This window comes from Zonotrichia albicollis, chromosome 12, assembly GCF_047830755.1.
Source record: "Zonotrichia albicollis isolate bZonAlb1 chromosome 12, bZonAlb1.hap1, whole genome shotgun sequence".
Classification (NCBI taxonomy): domain Eukaryota; kingdom Metazoa; phylum Chordata; class Aves; order Passeriformes; family Passerellidae; genus Zonotrichia; species Zonotrichia albicollis.
Genome location: NC_133830.1, coordinates 11,236,819 through 11,260,898, shown reverse-complemented (window position 1 = coordinate 11,260,898; position 24,080 = coordinate 11,236,819). Strand labels below are relative to the sequence as shown.

General features: G+C 40.8%; 1 protein-coding gene across 2 annotated transcripts in view; it reads right to left on the bottom strand.

The window, feature by feature from the left end:
• Window positions 1-24,080, bottom strand: part of EEFSEC (eukaryotic elongation factor, selenocysteine-tRNA specific) — a 125,442-nt gene that overhangs the window by 38,686 nt on the left and 62,676 nt on the right. For both annotated transcript variants that reach the window (XM_005485408.4, XM_074549792.1), the window contains exons 5-6: window positions 22,143-22,784; window positions 7,044-7,200 (exon numbers count right to left, since the gene is read on the bottom strand). In XM_005485408.4, coding sequence (XP_005485465.2) covers window positions 7,044-7,200; window positions 22,143-22,784 — 799 coding nt within the window. The remainder of the gene's footprint in view (window positions 1-7,043; window positions 7,201-22,142; window positions 22,785-24,080) is intronic.

Here is a 24,080-nt window from a genome sequence, read left to right as displayed (position 1 = left end):
AGCTCAGAAAAACAGAACACAGAATAATAACAAGAACAAACTGAATATGAACCCAGGAGGCAGCAAAGCCCAGAGTGGAAGCTCAGTTTGCTTTGGGGCTGAGCTCACACTTGTGCAAGTGTGAGGTGCTTTGCTACTCAGGGAAGCAGAAAGGGCTCAGAACATACTGCTCTTTAGTGCCACAGCAGGTTGGTCAGAGAGCAAGAGAATGCTTCCTGAAGGCCACCAACAGCCCTGCCCTCGAGGGGAGTGTGGTGGGCACTGGTGTGATGTGGGCTGCAGGAAATAAACACTGCAGTCACATCACGTGGTGCAGAAGCACCAATGTTCCTTCTGTGGCACTAATGGCACTTCCATTGAGCTCCTCTTGCACAAGAACAGAAAGGGTGGGTGGCAGTGAAGTAAAAGGCTCCCTCTCACTCTTTTCAATGATCCAGAGGCTCACTGTGTAGCCCATACTGTACCCAACACAAGGGATTACACAAGAGCTGGACCTTTTCTTGCAGATGCATTCAAATGCTGCTATATCACCTGATGTCTGATAATTCCATAGTCCATGTCTGCTTGATGCCAGAAATTCAACCTGCTGGACAGATACTCCAATGGAAACCTCAAATCCAAAGAGTCACAACCTCCCCTGGGAGCAGCATCTGCTCCAGTGTGCAATGACCTGCTGCCTGTGAAACCAACCTCACTATCAGCACATTCTCCCTCCAGAGCTCTCAGTGCAGAGATTCAATCCTGCAGCTCTGCCATTGCAGACAAGACCAGGATCTCCCAATCCTATCATGAATGAGGCAGACTGGCAGTTAGGAAGTTATTTCCTTGACTTCTGTTTTCATTCAGAAGGAATTTTGACTTTGATTCTACAAGAACTCTCTAAGGTCGATAAATCTGGTTATTCAGCTTCAAAGGTCATTACGAGCTCACATGATGTCACCACTCAAAAGTAGGCTTGATTCCTTCAGGCCAACCTTTTTGTGCAAGTGCAGTACAAATTCCCTGTTCCTATGTGGTCACCATGCCTTGCACATCACTACAGTTTAATCTGCTCAAGAGGGGATCATACAGGGAGTGATGCCTCTCTGGCAACAATCCTCTCCCAGCCTCTGTCCATGCTACACCAGCCAACTCTCACAAAAAGGAGAGAAGGAGATTTATGCCTGAAGTACCCCTTAAGGATTTTAGGTTTTGTTTGGTTTAGAGGGTAGGGGTAAAGAGACTGTGAAAGAACAAGCAGAGCTAATTTCCAGCTTTTAAATAAAACACAGCTACACAGATTTCTTTGCCCTTGGGCTTTTGTTTTTCCTCTTGACTGAAATCCTGCTCAGCCTCACCTGATACTGAAAGGGATGGCAACCCACCAGACCCTTGCAGCCAACAATTTTTTATTTTCCTTTATTAAAACAGAAGCCAGGCTGGGAAAACAAGGACATTAAATGTGCCTAAATTCCATTTGGCCTAAGAGAAGATTATCCTATTCTAATGCAACACAAGCAAAGAATTCCAAATGTCGAGATCTCCCACAAAAAAGGTATGCTGCTCAGTGACAGGATGTTTAATTATTCTCAGTGCAATGAAAAGGTTTAGGCTGCCCCATTCCTACTGATGTCAGTAAGGAGAGTCCTCCAAATCACAGAGCTGGGAATATGACATTAACTACAGTCAACCATTTAAAGCTTGTCTCCTACAATTGTTAAGAAAAACCCAAACCCCTGAAAGTAATATTCCACAAATGCCAGCCACTTTGGAGTGTTGAGATCTACCTCAACAAAGTGGCATGTGCCTTGAATAGTAATGAAAAAAATCAAATATCAAAAAAGAATACAATTAAGATAGCTCTTAAGGAGGAGGTTACAGAAGACAATGTGATACACAAATTATTTTGCTGTTCTATTTTTCAATCTTCACATAACTTTAACTTCCCTCATGCTATTTAACCTCCAGTCAACTTCCTCGTTTAAGTGGAATCCTTAAAAATACAGAAAAGAAATTGAATTGCACTTTTAAACCCTCAGTTTTTAACTGGAATTGAAATCATGCAGAGTGGTGCTGTTCATATACAGCTCTTAAAGTTATAGTCTCCCTCTATGTCATTAAGTACTTTGCAAACCAGTGGGGAATCTCATCCAATGAAAAAAGCAGCAAAATATAAAAACATCAAAGATGCACCAAATCCACAATATGCTAAGGGGGAAACATATTCTGTATTTCTACCCTTAATTTCACATGTAAGAATACAAGAAATTCTCAAGAATAAGGCACTTTGCTGAATTCTGACCACTGTATGTCATGTTATGGACACTGCAGGATCCCAGAGGGGAGGGAGAAGATCTGTGTTGTCACTTCAGAACAGACTTTTATGGCACATTCAACCCCTCTTACCCTGACAAGCAGTGAAAACTGTGAAATGGACTTGTTCTCTCAACTGCAAGGCAAAAAGTTACTGGCAACAAAAGGCAAAGTCATAAACCAGTTTGTTTTCAACTGTTTTAAGAAACCTAAAACTCCTGTTATCCTGTATGGTTAAAAAGAACAGAGAAGCCACAAAGCTTGTACTCCAATATTCTCATTTTTATCTCTTATGAAAAGTGTCTTTTATTACTTTTAAATTTGCTCAATTCAGAAATGTGTTCAGCTCTTAGGAGTGTTAGATATGCACTGCTTCTTTCACATTAAGAAATAAGGTAACTCTTTAAGTCACACACAGCAATTTTTAGTCAAAAAGAGGAGAATGGCAGTTAGACACCTTGCAGTGCCTCAGAAAGGATGAACACTTCACTAGAAATTAGACAGAAAGACAGAAAGGAAAGTGAACCATGCCTGAGATATCACACGTGCTCCAATTAGATTTTAAAAGTTGCTATGTTTTACAATAATCAAGCACATGACAAATGCAATGAGCCAAAACCAAATAAATGGGCATGTCTGAAGTCAATCTTTTAGAAGATGTCAAGACACACAGCAACAGATCATGATTTTGCAAACCAAGCACAGTTTTAAAGGGTCAGCTCTTGGGTGAGAGACAGTTAAATAAAATCCACAATTAGCACTAGGTTATTCAAATGATTTGCTGAACTTTCCTCTCAATGTCTTATCAACCGGCACAACATTCCTTGGTGCAAGGTATGTTGAAATAAGCATTTTCCAAAGACTGTCATTGTTAGCTTTTATCTTCTTTAGAACAAGACACTCAAGCATACAGTCCTTGCCTCCCCAAACTTGTTCTTGAACAATACTTCTCACTCATTTGCCCTGTACAGTGTTCCATTTACAACTAAAACAGCTGCCACACATCACCCACCTCAGCAAGCAGTGACCCATCAGTAGCTCGCTCCCTCATCCACATAAAGCATATCTTTAAAAGCAGTGTAGTTTAAATTGCCTTTCAAACCCCGTTTGCTTTTTAAGCAGCTTGTTAAACTACACAAAACTCTCTTGTGAGTTTAGAGATTATGTTCCCCTTTTTATGCATTTGATCATGCAACCAGTCTGGAAAGGAAGCGTCATCCTGTCAATTAACAGGCCTTGAAACTTTGCCTTCAGTTAAAGCACAAACAGCTCCACAACTGAGCCCTACAGAACAGCAGATCTGCCAGCAAATATTTTTTTTTCCTTTTAGATGCTGTTGCAAACATTCTAGAAAGGTTATACCTTGTCATTCAAGCAATAAAAGCATACCTGGACACAAAAAAAAAAGAAGTGAGCTGAAAAATAAATTTTACTTCCAGCCACCACCCTACGGCCTGCCTGTTTTACCCTGCACTAGCAAACATCCAGGCAAACTACACAAAAATATTGTCAAACTGGAATACATCTTCATCTGCAGAGATGATCTGGCAGTGCAAGACATCTGCTAAATAACATCTCTCTATTCAAGTTACACTTTGCTTTACTTCATGTTATTAAGCTTTGCTTCCACCTCCTTGGACCACCCTAAGGGATTCTTCTCCATTATGTTCTTCAAATACTTGTGGATAATAGTATCTCCCACTTAGACATCGTTTAGCCAAGTTTCATGCATTTCTTTTCATCTTCTTTCCCTCATAAATCAATCCCTTCAGCCTCTCCAGCATTCTTGCTGCTCTTCCCTGAACTTTTTCCAAAGTACTGACATCTTTCAGCAACTGAGGAACTTCCAATTGCAGGCTGTACTCTAGATGTGCTTTTTGTACTCTAAAGAGAGATAATTATGTCTTTTCAAGAACTATTAATGCTCTAAGGCTGGAATAAATCTAAATCAGGAATTTCATTACTTTGGGTTTTGGTTTTGTTTTTTTTTTTTCCCCAGAATGGACAATAGTTATCCCTGTTTCACAAAGCAGAAGAGCAGAGAGAAGTATCTGACTTATTGCTGCACACAAGCAGTGCCAGAGCAAGAAACAGATCCATGTTCTGCCATTTCCAGCTGAGGTCTGCCAAGTTTCAGCCCACAGATGACACAAGACAAAGTTCCCAGGATGATCCATAGCAAACACAAGTCATTTCCCAAGAGAGTATGGAAGAACATTTGGGGAGCCCAATATGTGCTCATGTGAGAGGTGCTGTTGACACCAGTGGGACCATGCAGCACCCTAAGATGTGCCATGGTCTATTATCAGTTTTAGTAGTCAGGACACAAATCTCTGACACATCTCTCTGAATTTTACTGCCATGGAGAGGTTTGTTTCTAGAACCAGCTATCATCAGGTCAACTAGCTGAACAAGCTAACTCAATTCTAGGGGTTGACTGGTTTTAAATATGAGAGGACTGATGAATGCCAGGCTGAGGCAGTACAAGACAGTTTTCAACCTGGACATTTCCTTTCCTTCCCTCCCACTCCCTGATACATTTCTGAAGGAATCACAGAAAAATAACTTGAGAAAAATTTAAGAAAAGGTCTACCCAAAAAAAAAATATGAAAGAGACTGTATAAGGGGAGACAAGGATAAAAGATGAGGTGGGGGTGAGGGAGAGAGAAGTCTGACCAGTTAAATTAAAAAAAAAAAACAACCAACTCGCAAACAGGGTGCAGACACATTAAAAAAGCAACACTGATCTAACAAAGGAATGTGAACTGCAGTTGACTCAAGCAGTATCACAGCAATGGCCCTCCCCCTACACACACATCTCTGGAACTCTTAAAGAGACAAGTTTTTAGGCTCTTTCAAATTCTGTGCTTCTTTTCCATTCCTTGATACCCTCAACCTGACTTAACTTACTGCCTTTTCTTTCCAGACAACAAGAGCACCCAAGTTTGACCCAGACTAAAGCAAAGCAAACTACATTGTATTATTCTGCCTACTTTAGAGAGGTATTAAATTCTAGCATTCTGCCACATATTCTTCTCATTGAAAGAATAAACCATAAAGGGTCCTCTGTTTATAGGTCTGCTGTTGAACATCTGATGAGTGTAACCAAGATTAGATAATGAACACCTTGGTGAAAGGTATCATTTCTTCCCACTAGCTTAATGGACAGAGCAAAATGCCATTATCTAAATCTATATACAATTTTCTTAATGTAACTGCTGGTTCACAATTACAGTTCCTGCTTAAATCCACAAGGGTGCCAGAGACTCCTTATAAGGCTTCTCTCTGTCCCAGGAAGAACCATTTCCTCCATACAAATAAGTAGAAATGGCAATGTAAATGCCCTCCTCCTGTTCCTTTTGTTCATCAGATCTTTGCCTCTGGGAGAGAAAAGTTACTAGGAACATTACACAATTGCATTTTTAAGCAAGATACCATCTTGATTTTCAGCTTTTTAGCTCTAAGGTCATCTATGCATCATTTCATCACCTACCTAAAGGTACCTCAGTGAATCCCTACAATCTTTTCTATACCAGAAAACTGAAAGTAAACACAAATCTGCTGCAACCTTTTTCTTTAAATGTGAAGTGTGCTTGCTAATTAGCCTCTCAGACCTATTTGCAAAATCTAGCATTTGATTATAAAACTAGAAGTACAGCTAGGATAGAACACATGAGATATTTTATATAGTCACAAATTCTTATTCTGTGATAGGAAGAAGAAAGGAAACTTGCAGAGGGTCAAAATTAGAGCAGTTGCATCCCACTCTAGAATTAAAATGAAAGACAGTCCATCTTCTGCAAGGAATCAGGAAACTTCACCTTTCTCTGAAGATCAATGGCTATGTTGAGTGTTTGCTGCCATAGAATACTGTAATTTCTTTTCTCCACTTGTTCAACAGAAGCAATCTTGCTCATCTCCCTAAGAGGGTGGGGGATTAACTAGTGACAAATGGGCTGAAGACAAAACAGAAACACAAAAGTACTGCCTGGTATCCTTACAAATCTTATCCTGCAATCTGAGTTAAATGCAACACCTATTACTGCCTTTTGAAAAGGCTCAGAACTACTCTCCTGCCTTAAAAGAAGGAGGAAAAAAAACCCCAATAAATGACACTTATAAACTCTAGCACCCATAATTTCCTATGCTCTAACCTAAGGAGGCATAAATCCTTCCTGTAATTCACCAGGGATGAAAAATACAGTCACATATAATATTATAAAACTAGGAGACACAAGCAATAAAAAAACTCAAGATGTCCAAAACCCTATTTATTAAGCAGTTTTTGCTTGAAGGCAAGTTAGGTAATAACATGCAGAACAGAGCCAATTTAAGGAACTTGCATCCAATATACTATATTTAATAAGCAGCCACAGGTAAAAGTGATTGCAGGTTTGCTTTCTTTTATTTGTTCAGAAGGGCTCTGGTGCAAATCATACATACATTAAGAGAGGAGAGATTACCACAAACCTCTCTGGGCACAGCATGATTTCTGTGTTAGTGCCACTTGGCAAGAAGGCATTTTGAGACCTGAGTTTGTTGACACAGGCTTCAGGCCATTCAGTCTCACACTGTAAGTCACAGCCACCACCATGTAATTAGAAGAGGTACAGGCCCCACCAGATCACTGCTCCAACTGGGTGTGAGCTCATTCAAAACCTCAGGAGATCACTGGTAGCAGTTCACCTGGCAATATGGAAAGTTCCTCTACACTGGACATAGATTGTTATTAGTTAACTGCTAACACCTACCTGGAATTCGGATTTTGAATTTACCACTTTGTCCAAAACCACCATCTATTATTCCATCTTCTCCTGTAGACAGTTTCACTTTCAGACCCACAAAAATCTGGATGTTTGTTTCCTTTTTAAACAATGAACGACCAATCACACTGTAATCGTCCATCACCTGCAAACAAAAATAAGGATTCATAAATCCACAAGCTAAAGTGACAAGAAATTGTCCATGTTATGTGCCAAGTTTGGCAACTTCTACCACTCCACCTTTCACAAACCATTTCCCCCAAATGAGCAAAACTCTGTGTGAGTCATCTAAATTGCTGAGTTTAAGGCAATTTGTGTCTAAAACTATAGAAGATTTTATGAGCTAACACATTTCTGCTTCTACCTCCCTTATCAAACTATAAGAAAAATAAAACCTACATCAGAACATAGTGTAAAGATTAGTTAATTAAAATATTTTTTCTGCTTTGAAACCTTTCCATAAAAGTCACTGAAATACCTATGCTGACAAAAAGTTTATTCCATTATTTATTCTACAGCTAAGCACATTATCACCTACATAAACATTCCTTCTCTTAGCTCCAGACCCGCACTCCAACAGCTACACTTCCAAAGAAATGACACAGCTTCTAAACAGAGCCTTTTAAATACTCACCTTTACATACATATTGATTTGTTAAACCAAAAGCCTTATGACCACTGTATCCAATTTTAATTTCAAGGTTTGTAACCCAGTGGGAAGAACCATTCCAAGTTGAATTGTTAATTAAGCTATCAGGAACAAGAGGCAGTGAGGTTGGTGGGTAGGGCAAGATAAACAACCCTCCCTCAGGCATTACAAAGTATAAGGTGCAGTCAAGTGAGCCTAATCCTGTAGGTGTGAATATCCTTGTACACCCACTGCCTGCAGTTACTCTACCTTGTAGATGCAGAAAGAACATTTATTTATCAGAATAAATATGGGGATATTACTTCAATCTTTCCAAGATTATTTTATGTGGTAAAAGTTGCAGCTCTTCTTCACATCTCAGGAATCATTTTTAGCTACACTGAAGGGTTGCAAAGACCAAAGTGACTTAGAACAGTAAACAACTGCAATCAGTTCTGAACACTCCCCTTAATTCAGTTTAATTTAACTCAAAATATTGATGACTCAAAATATTGCCAGTTTATTAAGCAGCTGTCCTTCCCTGAAGCCTCCTCCATAAACTATAATGTGTATAAGGACGCAAATTCCTAGAATTGTTATTATTTTGTTACATATATACGCCTCCATTTTAATGCCAATCTCACGATGGTAGTAAACCTAGCATCAGAAATTTCATTTTTGTTTTATTTTAAACAGAACTTATTTGCTCAGCTATGAACAGTCCTGAAAGGGCTGTGCAGTATTAGAGAGCACTGGCAGGACCTCTCCCTGTCCCAGAGCAGGTACAGGATGAGAAATATCCACAGCCCCTCTTGCTTCTGTCACGTGGAGATGACAGCAGGACAGGCAGCTCTGCTCTGGGCTGGGTGCAGCAGGAACACTCAGATGCTTCAACAGCACTCACTGCCCAAGCTCCTCATCTTTCCCCAAAAGGACACATTTATGTTTTTTTTTGTTGTGTCTGTCCTCTCCCACTGCTTCAAAACAGCTTGTGAACCATTGAGGGTAGTATCACTGCTCACAACGTTCTGGCTTAAATGCAAAACTGAATAATGTCTTTTCCTAGAGCCCCTGATAATAGGTGGAGGTTGAGAGGGGAGATAAGCTTTCAGGCACACTTGCCTTTCTTTGCCTAGCCTAGAAGAAAAAGAAGCTGTTAATTTCAACCTGAGGAAGAACTTACATTCTCAAAAGCTATTTTTCTAATTTTTTTTTCCTGTTACAGTGGCTGGAGAAATTAAAATGTTACTTCATCCTATAAATCTTTTATTCCTAAAACAAGAATTTCAAAACTGTTCATCCTTCTTGTCCACTGCTGGCTAGTGTTTCTTTTCCCTGTGTTTGAAATACAGATAGTACAATAAGCTCCAGGGAGGATCTCTAATATATCTATTATTTTTACAGTTATCCCTCAAATGGCACAGGAAGCCAACTTAAAAGGCCAACATCTTTCTAAACATCTTTTATTTTTCCAAGAGCACTTCAAAGTTATCTTTAACTTAATTAAAAATGGAATTACAGGATGAGCAGTCATACTAGGCTAGCATGGCTCAGTTTAGAGCCTCCCCAGGAAGGCTGTCAGAAAAAAACTCCAGGGACTTCTGTGAGCAAGTGTTACGGGCATCAAGCACCTTAGAGTAAACCAGCAATGATAACCTTTAATTGAGTATTAGAACAGAAACAAAATCTATCAGCATTTAGTTACGTCACACTCACTTAAAACCTTTGAATTAAAAAACCCTTATCTTCTATAAAGAAAGGTGCTTTTTAGGGTCTTGCTCTTGTACATTCAGTTTAGGAGAGTAACCAAGGACTCCAACTGCACTGTTATTTTCACTCCAATGGTCACAGAATCACTGGGTTGGAAGAGACCTCTAAGACTGAGTTCAACCCAGCCCTAACACTTCAACTAAACCATGGCACCAAGTGCCACATCCAGTCCTTTTTTAAACACATCCAGGGATGGTGACTCTACCACCTCCCTGGGCAGACCATTCCAGTACTTTACCACCCTTTCTGTAAAACACTTTTTCCTAATATCCAGCCTATATTTCCCTTGGTGCAGCTTAAGAAAGCTGTGTTCTCTCATTCTGTCAGCTGCTGCCTGGAGAAAGAGACCAACCCCCACCTGACTGCAGCCCCCTTTCAGGGAGTTGTACAGAGTGATAAGGTCACATCTGAGTCTCCTTTTCTGGAGGCTGAGCACCCCAGCTCCCTCAGTGGTTCCTCACAGGGTTTGTGTTCCCAGCTCCTCTCCAGCCCCGTTGCCTCCTCTGGACGCGCTCCAGCATCCCAAGGTCCTTCCCAATCTGAGGGGCCAGAACAAGGTGCAGCCTCACCAGTGCCAAGTACAGGGGCAGAATGAGCTCCCTGCTCCTGCTGGCCACACTGTTCCTGGCACAGGCCAGGATGGCCTTCTTGGCCAGCAGGGCACATGCTGGCTCATGGTCACTCGGCTGTTGATCAGTACCCCCAGGTTCTTTTCTGCCTGGGCACTGTCCAGCCACACCATCCCCAGCCTAGAGCATTGCAGGGGGTTATTGTGGCCAAAATGCAGGACTCAGCACTTGGATTTATTAAACTTCATCTTACTGGACTCTGCCCATCCATCCAACCATTCCAGATCTCTCTGCAGAGCCCCCCTACCTTCCAACAGATGGACACATGCTCCCAGCCTAGTGTCATCTGCAAATTTACCAGTGATAGGCTCAATGCCTCATCCATGTCATCAATGAAAACATTAAACAGAACTGGCCTCAGCACAGATCCCTGAGGGGCACCACTGGTCCCGGGCTGCCAGCTGGAAGCAGCACCGTTCACCACCACTCTCTAGGCTCAGCCATCCAGCCAGTTCTTAACTCAACTTGTTTAAAAAAACCCCTTCCTTTAACCAATGAACACGTTCTGTAGGTATCACCATGATTCCTTGGGCATCTCTACAGGCCATTAGAAACAAAACCACTTTAGTGGTGCTGAGATAATAAGTGATCAGTGACTTGGCCTGACTGGCTGTTTGGAATAAAACCTCTATGACCCAAAGTATCTGTCTCACACACTAAATACTACACATCACATCCTGTGCCATCCTTGCCCTCCTGTGAGCCTATCACCAATTTATCCCTGACAAAGACAAAATAACTAGAGAGTGCCTGTCCTAACAGGAACTAAGATAACTGGATCAGTCTTTGCATTAAAATAAATGAGTGTAGCAGAGAATTGCTATGAAGGAAAGCTCATTTTCTCAACTTTAAGACTGCATTAGAAAATAATAAAAGAAAAAGAAAAATTATATTTTTGGTTTAGCTTTGCTTTATAAAAAGGGAAAGAAACGCATGTTGTTCTCTCTAACTGAAACTCAACACTTCCAATTACTTTACCAGCAATTTACCTCCAATCGCAGGATTTTAAGTTAATCCCCTTTGAGTTCTCAGAACATCTACAATGGCAATCACTTTGCCTATTAGCTGAACAGCATTTCGGGAGAGCTTTCTGCTTTTCTCTCAAACACTCTTTCTTTTGGTATAAAATATTATGAACTTACAAAGCCAAACGCCACAAAGACAGTAAGGGATCTGCAGTCTGCTCTGAAGCAGCAGCAAGGGGCCTAGCAATGAGGGCAGACTAATTTTATTAACTTCAGGGAAACTTCAAAAAGCTTTAGGGCTTTAATGCCAGACAGAGACGACCCCAAAAGTCAGTTTAAGTGCTGCATAAACAAAGGATTAGGGCAAGAAAAAGCTGAAGGCTCCTTGCATTTCTTGTTTATATTGTCATATGACCTAGTAGGAGTGGGAGAGGGCTGCCTCTCTGACTTTAATCCCCCATGGTGTACAGTGGCGTTTCAGTTCACTGACCTACATTACGATAATATTTTTTTAAATTTATGGGCAGAGGTGCAGTATCAAACTCACTTAAGGACGTTTAAAAAAGAAAAGGGGCAGGACAGGAAAAATACCCAGAAGAGAAATTTTCTGGCTGGTATAGCCTCCCCCTCTCACTTAGGTTAGATCAGCAGCTTAGAAAAGGATTTCAAGTTCAAAGGGAATGTCTCTGTAACTCTTGTTTTATGGCTTAGACCAGAGGACACAATAGCACTGAGTTTATGAAATATCCCTTCCCACTTGGCTTTTGTGTTTGCACAAAAAAAAGGAACAGTGTTTTATAACTGTAGGTGAAGTATGTTCATCTCTGGCACATAACCCTTGTGCTGAAACCAAGAAGTTAGCATAAAAAAATAACCAGCTTGCACTCCTCGTCTCTTCAGTACTTACCCTGCCTTAGACTGTTTGCAGAACCACAGTTCATGTTATGTGTTGGAATTCAGTGCAAACCATAGTATTAATTCCAAGGAAAAACAACTCCAGGATGTCCCTTTGGGCAGGACAGCAAGTTCCACTGTCCAGCCTGTTAAACAACCCTCCTTTTCAGGATAATTCAGAAATTACTGTCACCTGAACACCCTCTCAAGCAATCCATTACCATATTTTGAGAGCAAATAACTCTCATCTCTTAATGTATCTGTAGGGGAAAAAAAGGTGGATCAGAACAGAATCACACAAGGAAACAAAGCGGTGCCAGTACGAGAGGGAAATAAGGAAAGGTTTAGGACAAAGTAAAAGCACTGAATATTAAATACTAGAAAAGATACTGAGAAAGAGAAGGAATAACCTTTTCTGATTTAATAAAAAGTTACATGAGTTTAAAAAGAAAGGCCTAAGGATTATTCTGAGCAAACTCATAAAAGGTTAATTGGAACTAAAGTAGAAAAACAGGAGAGAAAAAGAACAAAAAGAACCTGTGACTAATACTGAAAATACAAAGCATTTTTATTACTTTTTTGTACGTCAGAAAAAGTACACTTGAGACATCTTCATCATGATCAGTGGCAGCTCATTTATTTCTAGAAAACAGTTTCAAGCACTTTTCATTTCTGTGTCAGAAATGGGAATATTTTTGAGCCTGCAAATTCCTGTTCTCTTTTAAAACAAGCTTTCATGCATTGGGAAAATGATGGTACATGAGGCCTCAAAAAGGGTGAAGGAGAAAGGAACTGAGAGGATTGCACCAATGACCAAGTTTCCAGCTTTTTTGACTCTACAAAAACTTCTAGCTTACAGCAGGTTACTGAGAACTAGCTGAACAACCTGGTACAAAGAAACAATTATTTGGTCAGTCACAGCTTTTCCTGAAGACCTTAATTACAGCAGCATAAAGACTTTTCTTTCTGCAATTCCCTCTAGCACTAGAAGCCTTCAGCTTCACATCTGATTACTGCTCTTTTAATGGAAGCCATCACATTAAGATCTCCACATATCCATTAACTTGGTTTTCAGATGTTTGTCCCATCTCTCACCAGCCTATGTTTCTTATATCCAAAAAACATTTTCTTTTCTCTCCCTTTCTGAGTAAAGGGACAATTGGGAACATTTAACAAGCCCATTCTCTTTGCTGAGCATTGTGCCATCAGTAGAGCCTGGTAAAACCTTGCATGGCAGCAAAAAACCAGGAGTGCTGAGTACTGAATCAGGACAGAGTGAGAGGTGCACAACCAGACTGCTCTAGGTTCTAAAAGCTCTACACCTCCCCAGCAGCATCCTCCAGGCACATACAGGGTTTCAACAGGGCACTGTTCATTCATTAAGGACCTTCATAGTGCAAGTTTCCTTCATCTCTGTTTAAAGCTTTGCAGGGTTGAATCCCAAAACAAACACAGGCACTGAATTCCTGACACAGTCTGAATGAAAACATTAGTTTTACCATGTGAGAAGAAACTGGTTCATGTCATGATTTCATTTTTTATTAATCTATGCTGCATTCCCATTATGTGGAAAAAGCAACACTAACAGATATGAGAAAGTGGAGGCTCAAGAGTGTTACTACATCCTACACCATCCATCTCCAGAGCAGCCAGCCCTGGCCTGCTACACAGATTAAAAACCCTGTGATCCTTACTATCCAAGGATAAAAACCAAACCACAAACTGTTCTCTAGACAAGATGGTATGTAGAGGTCTTGACCTGGCTCTGTAAGCATGACACAGAGAGGAATGCCAAGCTGAAGATGTCTCCTCTTCCTGGAGAAGCTTCTGCACAGCCAGGAGGGTTGCTGGTGGTACTCCCATGACTTAAAAACATACGGGCAATTTCTTAACTATTTTAAAATTATTTTTAACTGTAGTGATCTCAGGTTCTTAAATTCTAAACATCCAAAAGGAGATGTCAGTGGGACATGGTGAGTTTCATTTGGAACATTGCACAGACCTGGCACATAGCAGGAGGTCAGCTATAGCCACATTAAGTTAAATTTCTAAAGGAAATTGCCCACAAATAGCTTGAGGATGGCAGGGGGAAATCAAGAGCAGAGGATTACAGAATCCACACTGGAAGGAGGCAACAAGGACAGCATGGGTGTGGAGAGAGCTTGCCTGAAGCAACTGCTGCTGAGGAAGAAGAGAGAACTGTCTCTGACAGACTTGCATTTCCCTCTCAAGACATTCCAATGCCCTGAGTCTGTCCCACCCCCTGAGCATCTCCAACTCCAGAGTGTGGATCTGCTGCCCAGAGCCACCTCCTCCAGCAGGTAACAGCTTCATTCTGCCCAAAGCCACCTCCTCCAGCAGGTAACAGCCTCCTCCTGCCCAAAGCCACCTCCTCCAGCAGGTAACAGCCTCCTCCTGCCCAAAGCCACCTTCTCCAGCAGGTAACAGCCTCCTCCTGCCCAAAGCCACCTCCTCAGCAGGTAACAGCCTCCTCCTGCCCAAAGCCACCTCCTCAGCAGGTAACAGCCTCCTTCTGCCATTTGGCTGACAAGGTTTGTGCTACCAAGCCACACAAGCCTGTGTTACACTGGATGTTTGCAACTGCAGCCCCAGTGAAGGTGCACAGTAAAGGGATGGCCATGCTTCAGCAATATGGAGGTTTAATTTTACTTCATCTTTCGACCTTAAAAATATCTAAGAAATTAAATAACTTAGGTTTTATATGAAAGTAAGTTGCAGAATTGGGCACTTAAGAAGTTAAGAAATGCCAGATGTCCATACACTCTTATCCCTGCTCCTCTTTGATATGCTCCATGATATAGTCTTAACATGACCACATCCAAAAAAATTTCAGAGGAACCTTGCCTTATTAAGTGCACAGGGGAGCAGAATGAATGTTGCATAAGCAACTGTAAATCTGGTATTTCCTAACTTTCAAGTTCTTGATTTTGCAACCCAAGCAACAGTCTTAATTTCTTTTTGTATCCAATAAATAAAATGGTGTATTGGTTGCCTTGCTGACAAACTGATTCCCCCACAGGTGACTGTTACACAACCTCAGAAAAATCAAGACCAGCTGTCCACACACTTGCAAGACTCAAAAGCATGTCTGCATTTTAAATTTAATAATGTAAATAATAACCATAGGCGTTACTCAAACCTTGCAAAATTCTACTACCCAGTCACGTGGAGTAAGCCATTCTTTTGCTGGTGAGTTAACAAAACTTTTTTTTTTTTCCCCTATGGGTAAGAAGGCAGATTCTGCAACTTACCTGGTACACTTTTATGACAAACTTATTGTACTGTGTTGATCCATATGCTGAGTTGGGAAATATCAGCACCCTTTTGTCAGCATTGTTTAGCAGAAATGGTATTTCTGTTTAATGGGCAATAAGCCCTCTCTTCTCCCTTCCCCCACTATGCTTCTCAAACTCTTATACTGAAAAACTAAACAAGAGACAATAAATCAATGCATCTTTTCTATTCCTATTTAACAGTGCATTTTAACTAGTGAATGTGCTGTGCACTTTTATTCACCTGATTGCCTTCATCTCTGTATTATTACTGTATTTAGCATACCATCAGCAGCCAAGCAGAACCAAACAAACTCATGTTCAGACTTCAAAGCAGGAAAAATAGTAATTGTGGCGTCTGCATGTTTACAGTAGATGATGGAGTGACATCCACCACTTCTCCCAGCTGGAGTCACAGGGGGCTCTGCAGACAGCCCAGGTCACTGCTTGTACGTGCAGGCAGCACTCCATCAGATTTCAGAGTGGCCTTGTCACTCACAGGGTGCCCCTGTCAGTCTGCAAACCCCACCTCAGTCACCCAGAGAGCACCTGGCTGATGCAGGGTTTTACCTACTATGCCCCTGGCATGGCACTGTCACTGTAGATGCAACATTAGCTCTAGTAAGACAATGAAACATCCTGTACCTAGAAGTAAGTTAGATGGAAGAGTCTAACGATCCAAGGTGGTAAATTTTAATTACCTTCATTCATAGCAGCATCATGCAATCACTCAAAAGAAAATTTAAGGGACAGTGTTTCTGTCACATGTACTTTGAAAACAGTCTAAAGGCACAATTCTGAAACAAATTCTGGTATTATGGATATCTGCAAAGGATTAAGTGGGAAAAGAAGCAGTGTTTATAAATGATCCACTACCCAGGAATCTTTCCAGACAGGAATACTCTGGTACTCCTATAGTAACCTACTGCCTCCCCAAGCAAAGGTATCCACCACTGAACTGGTCTCATCCCTTAAATGAATCACATCAGATGTTCCTGTTCACTCATGGGCAAGTCCATTTCTCCTCCTTTGCACACTCCTTCAGCAGTGTGGTTAAGTGTGTGGCTGAGCTACAACAAACCTGGCATGTGCTCAGTAACTAAAGGTGCTATTTCCACTCAAATTTTGCTCATAGTTTTTAAAAACCCACCATTTTCAAAACTGCTGTTTTTGCAAATGTCTAGTTCCCCAAGGGACAGTCTAGGTCATTCCTGGTCATGTACAAATTAAATACCATTTTCTCACAGTCCCTGTAGTTGCTTACTGGCATTCATCTCCACAACATCCCATCCTTCTGCTGAAAGGCAGAAGGATCTGTGAAGTGATGGTGACAAAGACCTTCCCTTTGACCACTCAGGTAATGTACCTGCTCTGACAAAGCTCTTCCTATCCTGCTGGAAGAAGAGAAAAGAACCCAATACTTTTAAAAGATGCTGAAAGATAAGCTTTTTCTCTTCCATTCAGGCTCCAGAAGAGATGCACTGATAAAGATCTTGGTAACTCACCCTGCTTTCACTTCTTGCTCTTGCAACAATGTGTTTCTCCTTGGGGACACTTAGACCACACCAATATGCAAACAATTAGTACCATGTTGTTATTAAGCAACAGGCATCCCTAGAAATGAAGCATGCTGGCTACATGATGGCCTCAGCCCGCCGGAGAATGAGTACAACCAGAAAATTCACTACCCAGCAACCCCCAACACCTGTGAACAAAGTGGGATGAACAAAACCAGGACACCATGCACCCTGGTCATCACCAAGTAAAGCCCAAAGAGCAAGGCAAATCATGAGAAAGAGACATTAAAAACTTTGAAAAAGAGGGAATTAATTCTTCTAACTGATAAAGTACCCTTATAAAGGACAAGCCCATTATGATAGGAAAGCATTCTTCTACACTTAAAATGGGAAACCATTCCAGCCAATATTTTTCACTACACAAGCCTGAAAGTGCAGAAGGTGCAGCTCACACTGCAAGACAGACTTTTCCTCCTCCTTTTGTTTCTGTCACAGAGCTTTGGATTTACGAGTACCCGTGACAATAGGACACTGTGGCAACCATCCTAAGATCAATCCTGCTCATGCAAACATTTTCAAAACAGGCAGAATATCTGAGTCATGCAGGAAAGCATGATGCACTCCTACAGTTCACCTTTCAGTTGAAACTCTGCACTCAACCTGTACGTTCGTGGAAGCCAAAGAGCAAATAATGTGACAAATATAAAGGATTTATTCCAGGAACTGAGTAAGTGCTTCATGAGTCAGACTGGAATGAACCTGCAAGGCTGCATAGAGGTTAAATTCAAAGAAGATATTTCAGAGATGATGTTAGCATTAATACAAGTCTCTTTGCCCACAGAACTGTGAAGAGCTGAACACTGTCTCTAGAAGCACAAGACCAAAGACAACAGCTGCTGTTTAGCTTTGTCATTTGTCTCCAGCTCCAGGAACAGCTGACCTGCTCCACGGCAGCAAGCGCTGCCAGCACTGAATGCCAAATCAGAGGGACAAAACCTCCCTCTCACTCATTTGCCCTTTTCCACCAAGATTCCCACATCACACTCCTTAGAGCTGCACTGGTGTTCACAATAGCACTCTCTTTTACCTTTTTATCAGTACAAGCCACTTGTTGCCAACCCAGCTTTTTCCTATTGAAAGCACATTTGTCAGGCAGCCAAGGGTTTGCAAAAATAAAACATCCAGAGGGCGACAGTCTCTGCCTCCACACAACCACACCCAAAAGATGCTCTAGACAGAAACTTCCTCCCACTGAAGCTCTCCCCTCTCTCCAGCCCCCTCTGCAACAGAAAGCTGGACTAGCATTTCACACTATTTTTGAAACCATGAGTTTAAGCAAATATGAACCTCTACCACTTAGAACTCTTAGTCCAAATGAAACAGCATATTTAGATTTTCCTTAAAACTCACCATACTTAAACATAAAAAAACCCTCGTGGTCTAAAGTGAAATAGAGCATTCTCACATTTTCATAACAGCTCAGAAATATCAAATGCTATAATACCAGATAAAAACCATTACTGCTGTAGAATCATGCAACATTTTTATAACCAAGATGAAATCCCAGCACCTCAATTTCATGGACTAAGCTGCACGTCAGACAACACTAACTTCTCATATACTAATTTGTCATAAATCACAGTAATACTTATTCCCCTTTACTCTCCTTTCCCCCCAAAAATCAGTAGATGAATAAACAGGGATGCACTGCAGACAGGTAAATACAAAGACGTTGATGAGCAACAGTAGTCAAGTGTGATTCTTTCTCTCCCAGAGCTCCACTCAATCTTGGCATTAGAGAAGATACCAAAAGGGAAAAGCGAGCAGTAAAAAATGCAATGACAGAGTACTTGAATTTTTGTAGAACATTTTCCACCACTTCAGCAGATGAGAAAAAGCAGGAAGCTCAGGCATGAAATTTCAGTAAACTGTACTACTCAAAGACTATTTGCTAGCTTAAGTATGATTTTTAAAAAATACTGTGAAGTAAATGCCATAATTTTCCATGGATTTCATTTCTATGTGAAACAGGAAAAGTGTCACCCATTCTTGTAGAGAGACAAAAAATGTTGGAGAATTAATATTCTTGTTTTATTAAAAAAAAATAAACCTTACAGTGCAGAAGTGTGCCACACACAAGGGGCATGCAAGAAAAATACTGTGATGCTGAAACTTAATGAATTTACAGTTCTTACTATTCCATCAGTGCTCTGAAAGTAATCAGAATAGGAACAAAAAGCCAAACCATAAATGCCTGATTTCTCCTGGGTAAACTGGTAGTTAAACTGCAGGGAATTTATTTTAATTCCAGCAGCAAGCAGGGGGGCTTGGGAGACCCCTCATCAGATTAGCAGCAATGTTTTACAAACGGGCACTATTGAATTCCCCTGCATCCCAGTTTTAAGCACGTTTCTATGGTGAACCCAAGGAGGGACCTTACATGGCCCTGCCTCCCTCTCTCCCAGCCTTTCAGGAAGCTGTGAAGCTAATTTTCCCCTGCAGTATTCTCTGAAGGAAAAAGTTAACTTCTTGTGAGGGTAACATGTATTTTTTAATTATTATTATTATTTTATGCCTCCCCAGGGAAGGTGAGGAGGGGGGAGCTTCCTTGCTAAACAGAGAAAGAAATTTTCCTGTATCAGTGCCAAGAACAGACACCCTAAATCCAGCGATCCTAATCTCCAGCCATCCATCAGCAGCAGGGTGGGACCAGCTGATTCAAGTTTTCTATTAGCTGGTGACTTTGTGTACTAAAATAAGTCTCTGTACCACCCAATTGTTCCTGCTGCTGTGCTCTGCAAAGCACAGGCTCAGCCAGCAGCTCCCTCGGCTGTAAGCACTTCCCCAGCAGGGCCTTTATGCCTGGCACAATCCTCTTCCCACCAACCCTTCCAAGTCCCTGAGCACTCCTGGGACCTCACACCATGAGCCTTTCCTGCAGTGTTTGCTCCATCATCCCTTCAGCATGCACCAGGGAAAATGCCAGCTCCAAGTATGTGCAGTATCTACCACAGGAGGCAGAATGTGGGTACAATCAATTGTCCCTTTACAGGACCAGTTAGTATCACACACACAGTGATCAAGGTACATATATAGGGCACACTGTGGTACAAAGGCAGGATAAAATAATAAACCTCCCTGATCTACATTTTAATAGGCACAGAAAGATAAAATAGTTCACTAACATAGCCTAATAAATTACTCTGTTGGTCAAATATTAAATAAAGCATGTTCATTGGTTTTTGTTTGGGCCAGAAAATAAAGTATGTGTAATTGATGAATGTTATTCCATTATTTACACAGTAAAATCTGGAGCAGAATATATAAACCAGCACACGGTTTGAACATAACACTAAATAAAAACAATTAAAATTGTATGACCAGGGCTAACAGCAAACTGTCAACCCCAACAGACAACTCACACAGTTGTACTCTGCAAGTTTCCAAGTGGCATAGATCAGTGCCAGGTACTGAGAACAAAAATAAAGAATGTGAGACCAGTTCACCTCAGTGAGAGAAAGGCATCTGTCTCCATGGCTCACACAAATTTCCATTCCCATTGTTACTGTAAGCCAGCTCTCACTGGATCCTGGCAGCTTAGGCCATGCACAAGTGCATCAATCTTTAGCCAAGATAAAGGCAAAAGTTTCATGAGTTCACAAAGCTCCTGAGTGCCAGAGGAATGGTGACACACATATTTGGTCTAGAGCTTCTCTGCAGCCTAGAGCCCAGAACACTTTGGACTCCTGGCTCTAATTCAGTGTCTCCATCAGCCAGAGAAAAAGGCAGCGGGACATCTCAAACAAAGGAGGCAATATACCTGCTACCAAAATTGCGAAGAGTGACTATGGGTTTTGGGTGTTTCAGATAACTCATATAAACAAAGATAAGAATTCAGAAAGCTACAGACATCCCCCTCCTAACTACCTCCCTTTCTAGCAACAAAACTGGCATTCAATAAACCAACACAATGCCATAGGTCTGCCATTCCTTTGAAATAAAAGGCCTCCAAAATCAGAACTGAAAATTCAAAGGAGAAAGTCATATTTTCCTTTTTTTTTAAGAGCTAAAAATTCAATAGAAAACTCAGGGGAAAAAAAGGAAGAAATCTGAATTAGCTATTTGATCAATTAATTTACTGAGGCATTTTGAAGAACCTCACTAATCATGTCCTAGCAGGATCTCCCTACTATTAAATCAGTAAAGCAAACAAACAATATTCAAGGAGTCTGCATTATACATGGTAACACAGTATCATATGCCAAGTGTTTAGTCTCCTATAGCAATTTAAGGAGAGATATTATGCAATCCTCAACTCAGCTTCATGGAATTTTGAAAAGAATGCTAAACATTTTGTTCAAACAATGAAGTTTTGAGTCAGGAAAATCCAAATTAAAAGAGCTCTTTACCCAATGTTTAATAGATCATCTATCATACCAATACATCAACTAAACAAATGCTGAAGTTTGCATCAACTCTGTTCACTAAGGGGCAAACAATTAAGTTACTTATACATTGCACATCTCCACCTAAACCATTCATCATGAAAAATTCCACTGTGCAATGTATCAACTAGTGATTCTCCACTGCTGGCTGAAGGGTAACCAGCACCAAGGCCAAACCTATGCCAGCAATGTAACACCAACCACTACAGGCAGTGAATCTCTCCAATTCTGATGACAGAGTACAAACAAATCCCCTTTAATGCTCACTGTAGCAGCTAACTCCTCCAGAAAGCATCTCTGTTTTCTCCTACACTGAGATGGGTCAATAAAAGCACTCTAGCAGATGATGATGATAATTATTATTACCTGTGTGATACAGAAATAACATGCATTAGGCATGGCTGAAGTTCTCCATGTCATGAACCTGATTCCAACTTCAACATGTTAACACTTGTAAGGCATCCTGTAGGAAACTTCTTTTTGTCTACTAAAATAAATGCTCTTATTTGTTAAAAAGTAAAGATACCAAAAAATAATTACTTGTGTTATTTGTGTTACTTAACCAAATGCTACTTTGTTTTCCACTGTCTTTACAGTTCCAATGTACTGCAGACTGTGTAAAATACATCAACAGAAACCTGGAAGTTTTGTCACTTAGGAAGGTGCATAAAGCCACTGTCTGGGAGGAACAGACTGATCAGACTCCAAAAGGATCAGTGCAAAAACAGCACCAAATTACTCACCACTGGATTACACTGAATAAACCAGTCGCTTTAAACAGTGATTTCAGTTTGCAAGCAGACCAGATGTAATACACTGGGTCATACAAACATTAGAAAAACCTGTGTAAGGGCTCTGGAACATAGCAGTGACAATTCTTTAGTCCACCAACATGTAAAGGACAAATATTTCCAATTCCCACATATAGCACAGAGAGACGCCTTACCCTTTCCACCTGTCCTTCTTTATGCTTCTGTTTGTAGACTTTCAGCTTTGGAAGGAAAGTCTCTGTGTAGTTCTTGTCTTCCATGCCTTGGAGCAGCACCCCATGGAATGCCAGCCTGCAGGTATTGGCATGAATATCTGTATCCAGCTTGGAGCCAATCACAAGGCACAGTTTAGGACAAGTGACTGGTTTTTCAAACTCCAGCAAAGCCCACTGTTGTTTTGGCAGTTCAACTTCTCCTGCCTGGTCATTTTCTTTGTTCTCCTCTGAAGAAACCGAATCCTTGGACAAATATTGCTCTTGATAAAGATAATCTTTTTCAAAATCAAATACATTTTCTTGAATTTCCTCATTGAAGTTAGCAGGGGCAGGACTGAAAAACATCACTCTTCCCATCACTGTCTCATGGCCGACCGTGATGTGGAACTTGGCCTTAGTCTGAAGAGCTCCTCGGAAATACTGAATTTTCTTCAAGGAAATGATGGCAGCGTGGATGGTGTGAAGTGAATCTGGGGTGCAAATCAGGCCTCGCTCCAGCAGCTTGGGATCAAACTGGGTCACACAGACACCCACCCTGTCCCCCTGCATTGCATAAGTCACAGGAGTATGGAACATCTGCATGGACTTGACCTTCTTTGTCACCTATGGATGAAAGGGAAACAAAAAGAATGAAACAATTAATTGCACATGAGTGCATCATAAGCACTCATATGCTCATGTCACATGATATCTGCTTATATTGTGATGTACAGCCACATGACACCCTGCTGTCTTGCAAGACAACTGACCTTCTAGAGGAGTCCACATCTCAAAAAGTAGAAGGCCAATAGTCTGAGAGCTCCATCATTTAAAATTACCACTAGCTTATTCTTCTTCTTGTCATGAGACTGAAGATTATCATGACCCCAACTGTTGATATTTACATCATCTGTGCTGCAGTACCCACAATACTATCTGCAAATAATCAGATATACCCACACTGTGGAATAGCTTAAATAGACTCCCTTGAGCATCTGCAGCATCAAAAGTTTAGCACTACAACACCCATTCATGCAGCTATTTGTCTGCTTTTCCACCCCTTGCATGAAAATCCTTTCACACATTTCTCTGGCATGGTTGAATAAACTGTAAAATGTGCAGAGCAAAAATAAGTGTATTTGCACAGCACCAAGCACAATGAACTCATGAACCATCACTACAAAATAATCAGTAATACAGAAGCCCACCCATTCCCGGTCTGTAGTATTCCATAGACTAAAAAAGAAAATCCTCAAAGCTTTCTTAGGAAGATTTGAATGTTCATGAACATACAGCTAGCACTGCTGTCACTAAAAGGTGGGGCTCCATATCTCAGGAATATCATAGGAAAAGTGAAACATCAATCACTACTTTTATTACAATTTCCCAGATGCTATCAAATTTTGGCTTTAATGAGCTTGCTATTGTGTTAGTTATTTCAAGGAGAGAAGAAGAATGAAATCAACTTTTAAAGATCAGTCTAGACTCAGATGATCAGAGTAAACTGGTTTAGTTTAACAAGGATTCATTTTTGGTTTTTTCCTTTTTCAGTTCAGCAAACCTTCACACTTAGTAAGTATCCCCATCCCCTCAAGTTGAATGAAGCCAAAAGCTTTTTCTGGTAATATGTTTATGGTGCCACCTGTTGCATTCCTACTAATGCTGGATGCTTCTATAGGTAACCCCTCTCTTCAAGTCCCTACATCAGATAGCTTTTAATACTGAAATTATATCTTTGGCAACAAAAAAAAATTATCTCCTAAATAAATATCTTGTACTTGGACAAAAGTCATTAGTACAGAAAAGTTATACACAGCATTTTTGAAGGGCTGAAACCTCAACACTCAGATCCAAGAACTCAAGTCCAGAGATAATTTTTTTAGTATGCTTTTACCTACATGCAATAGATTATACTGTGAA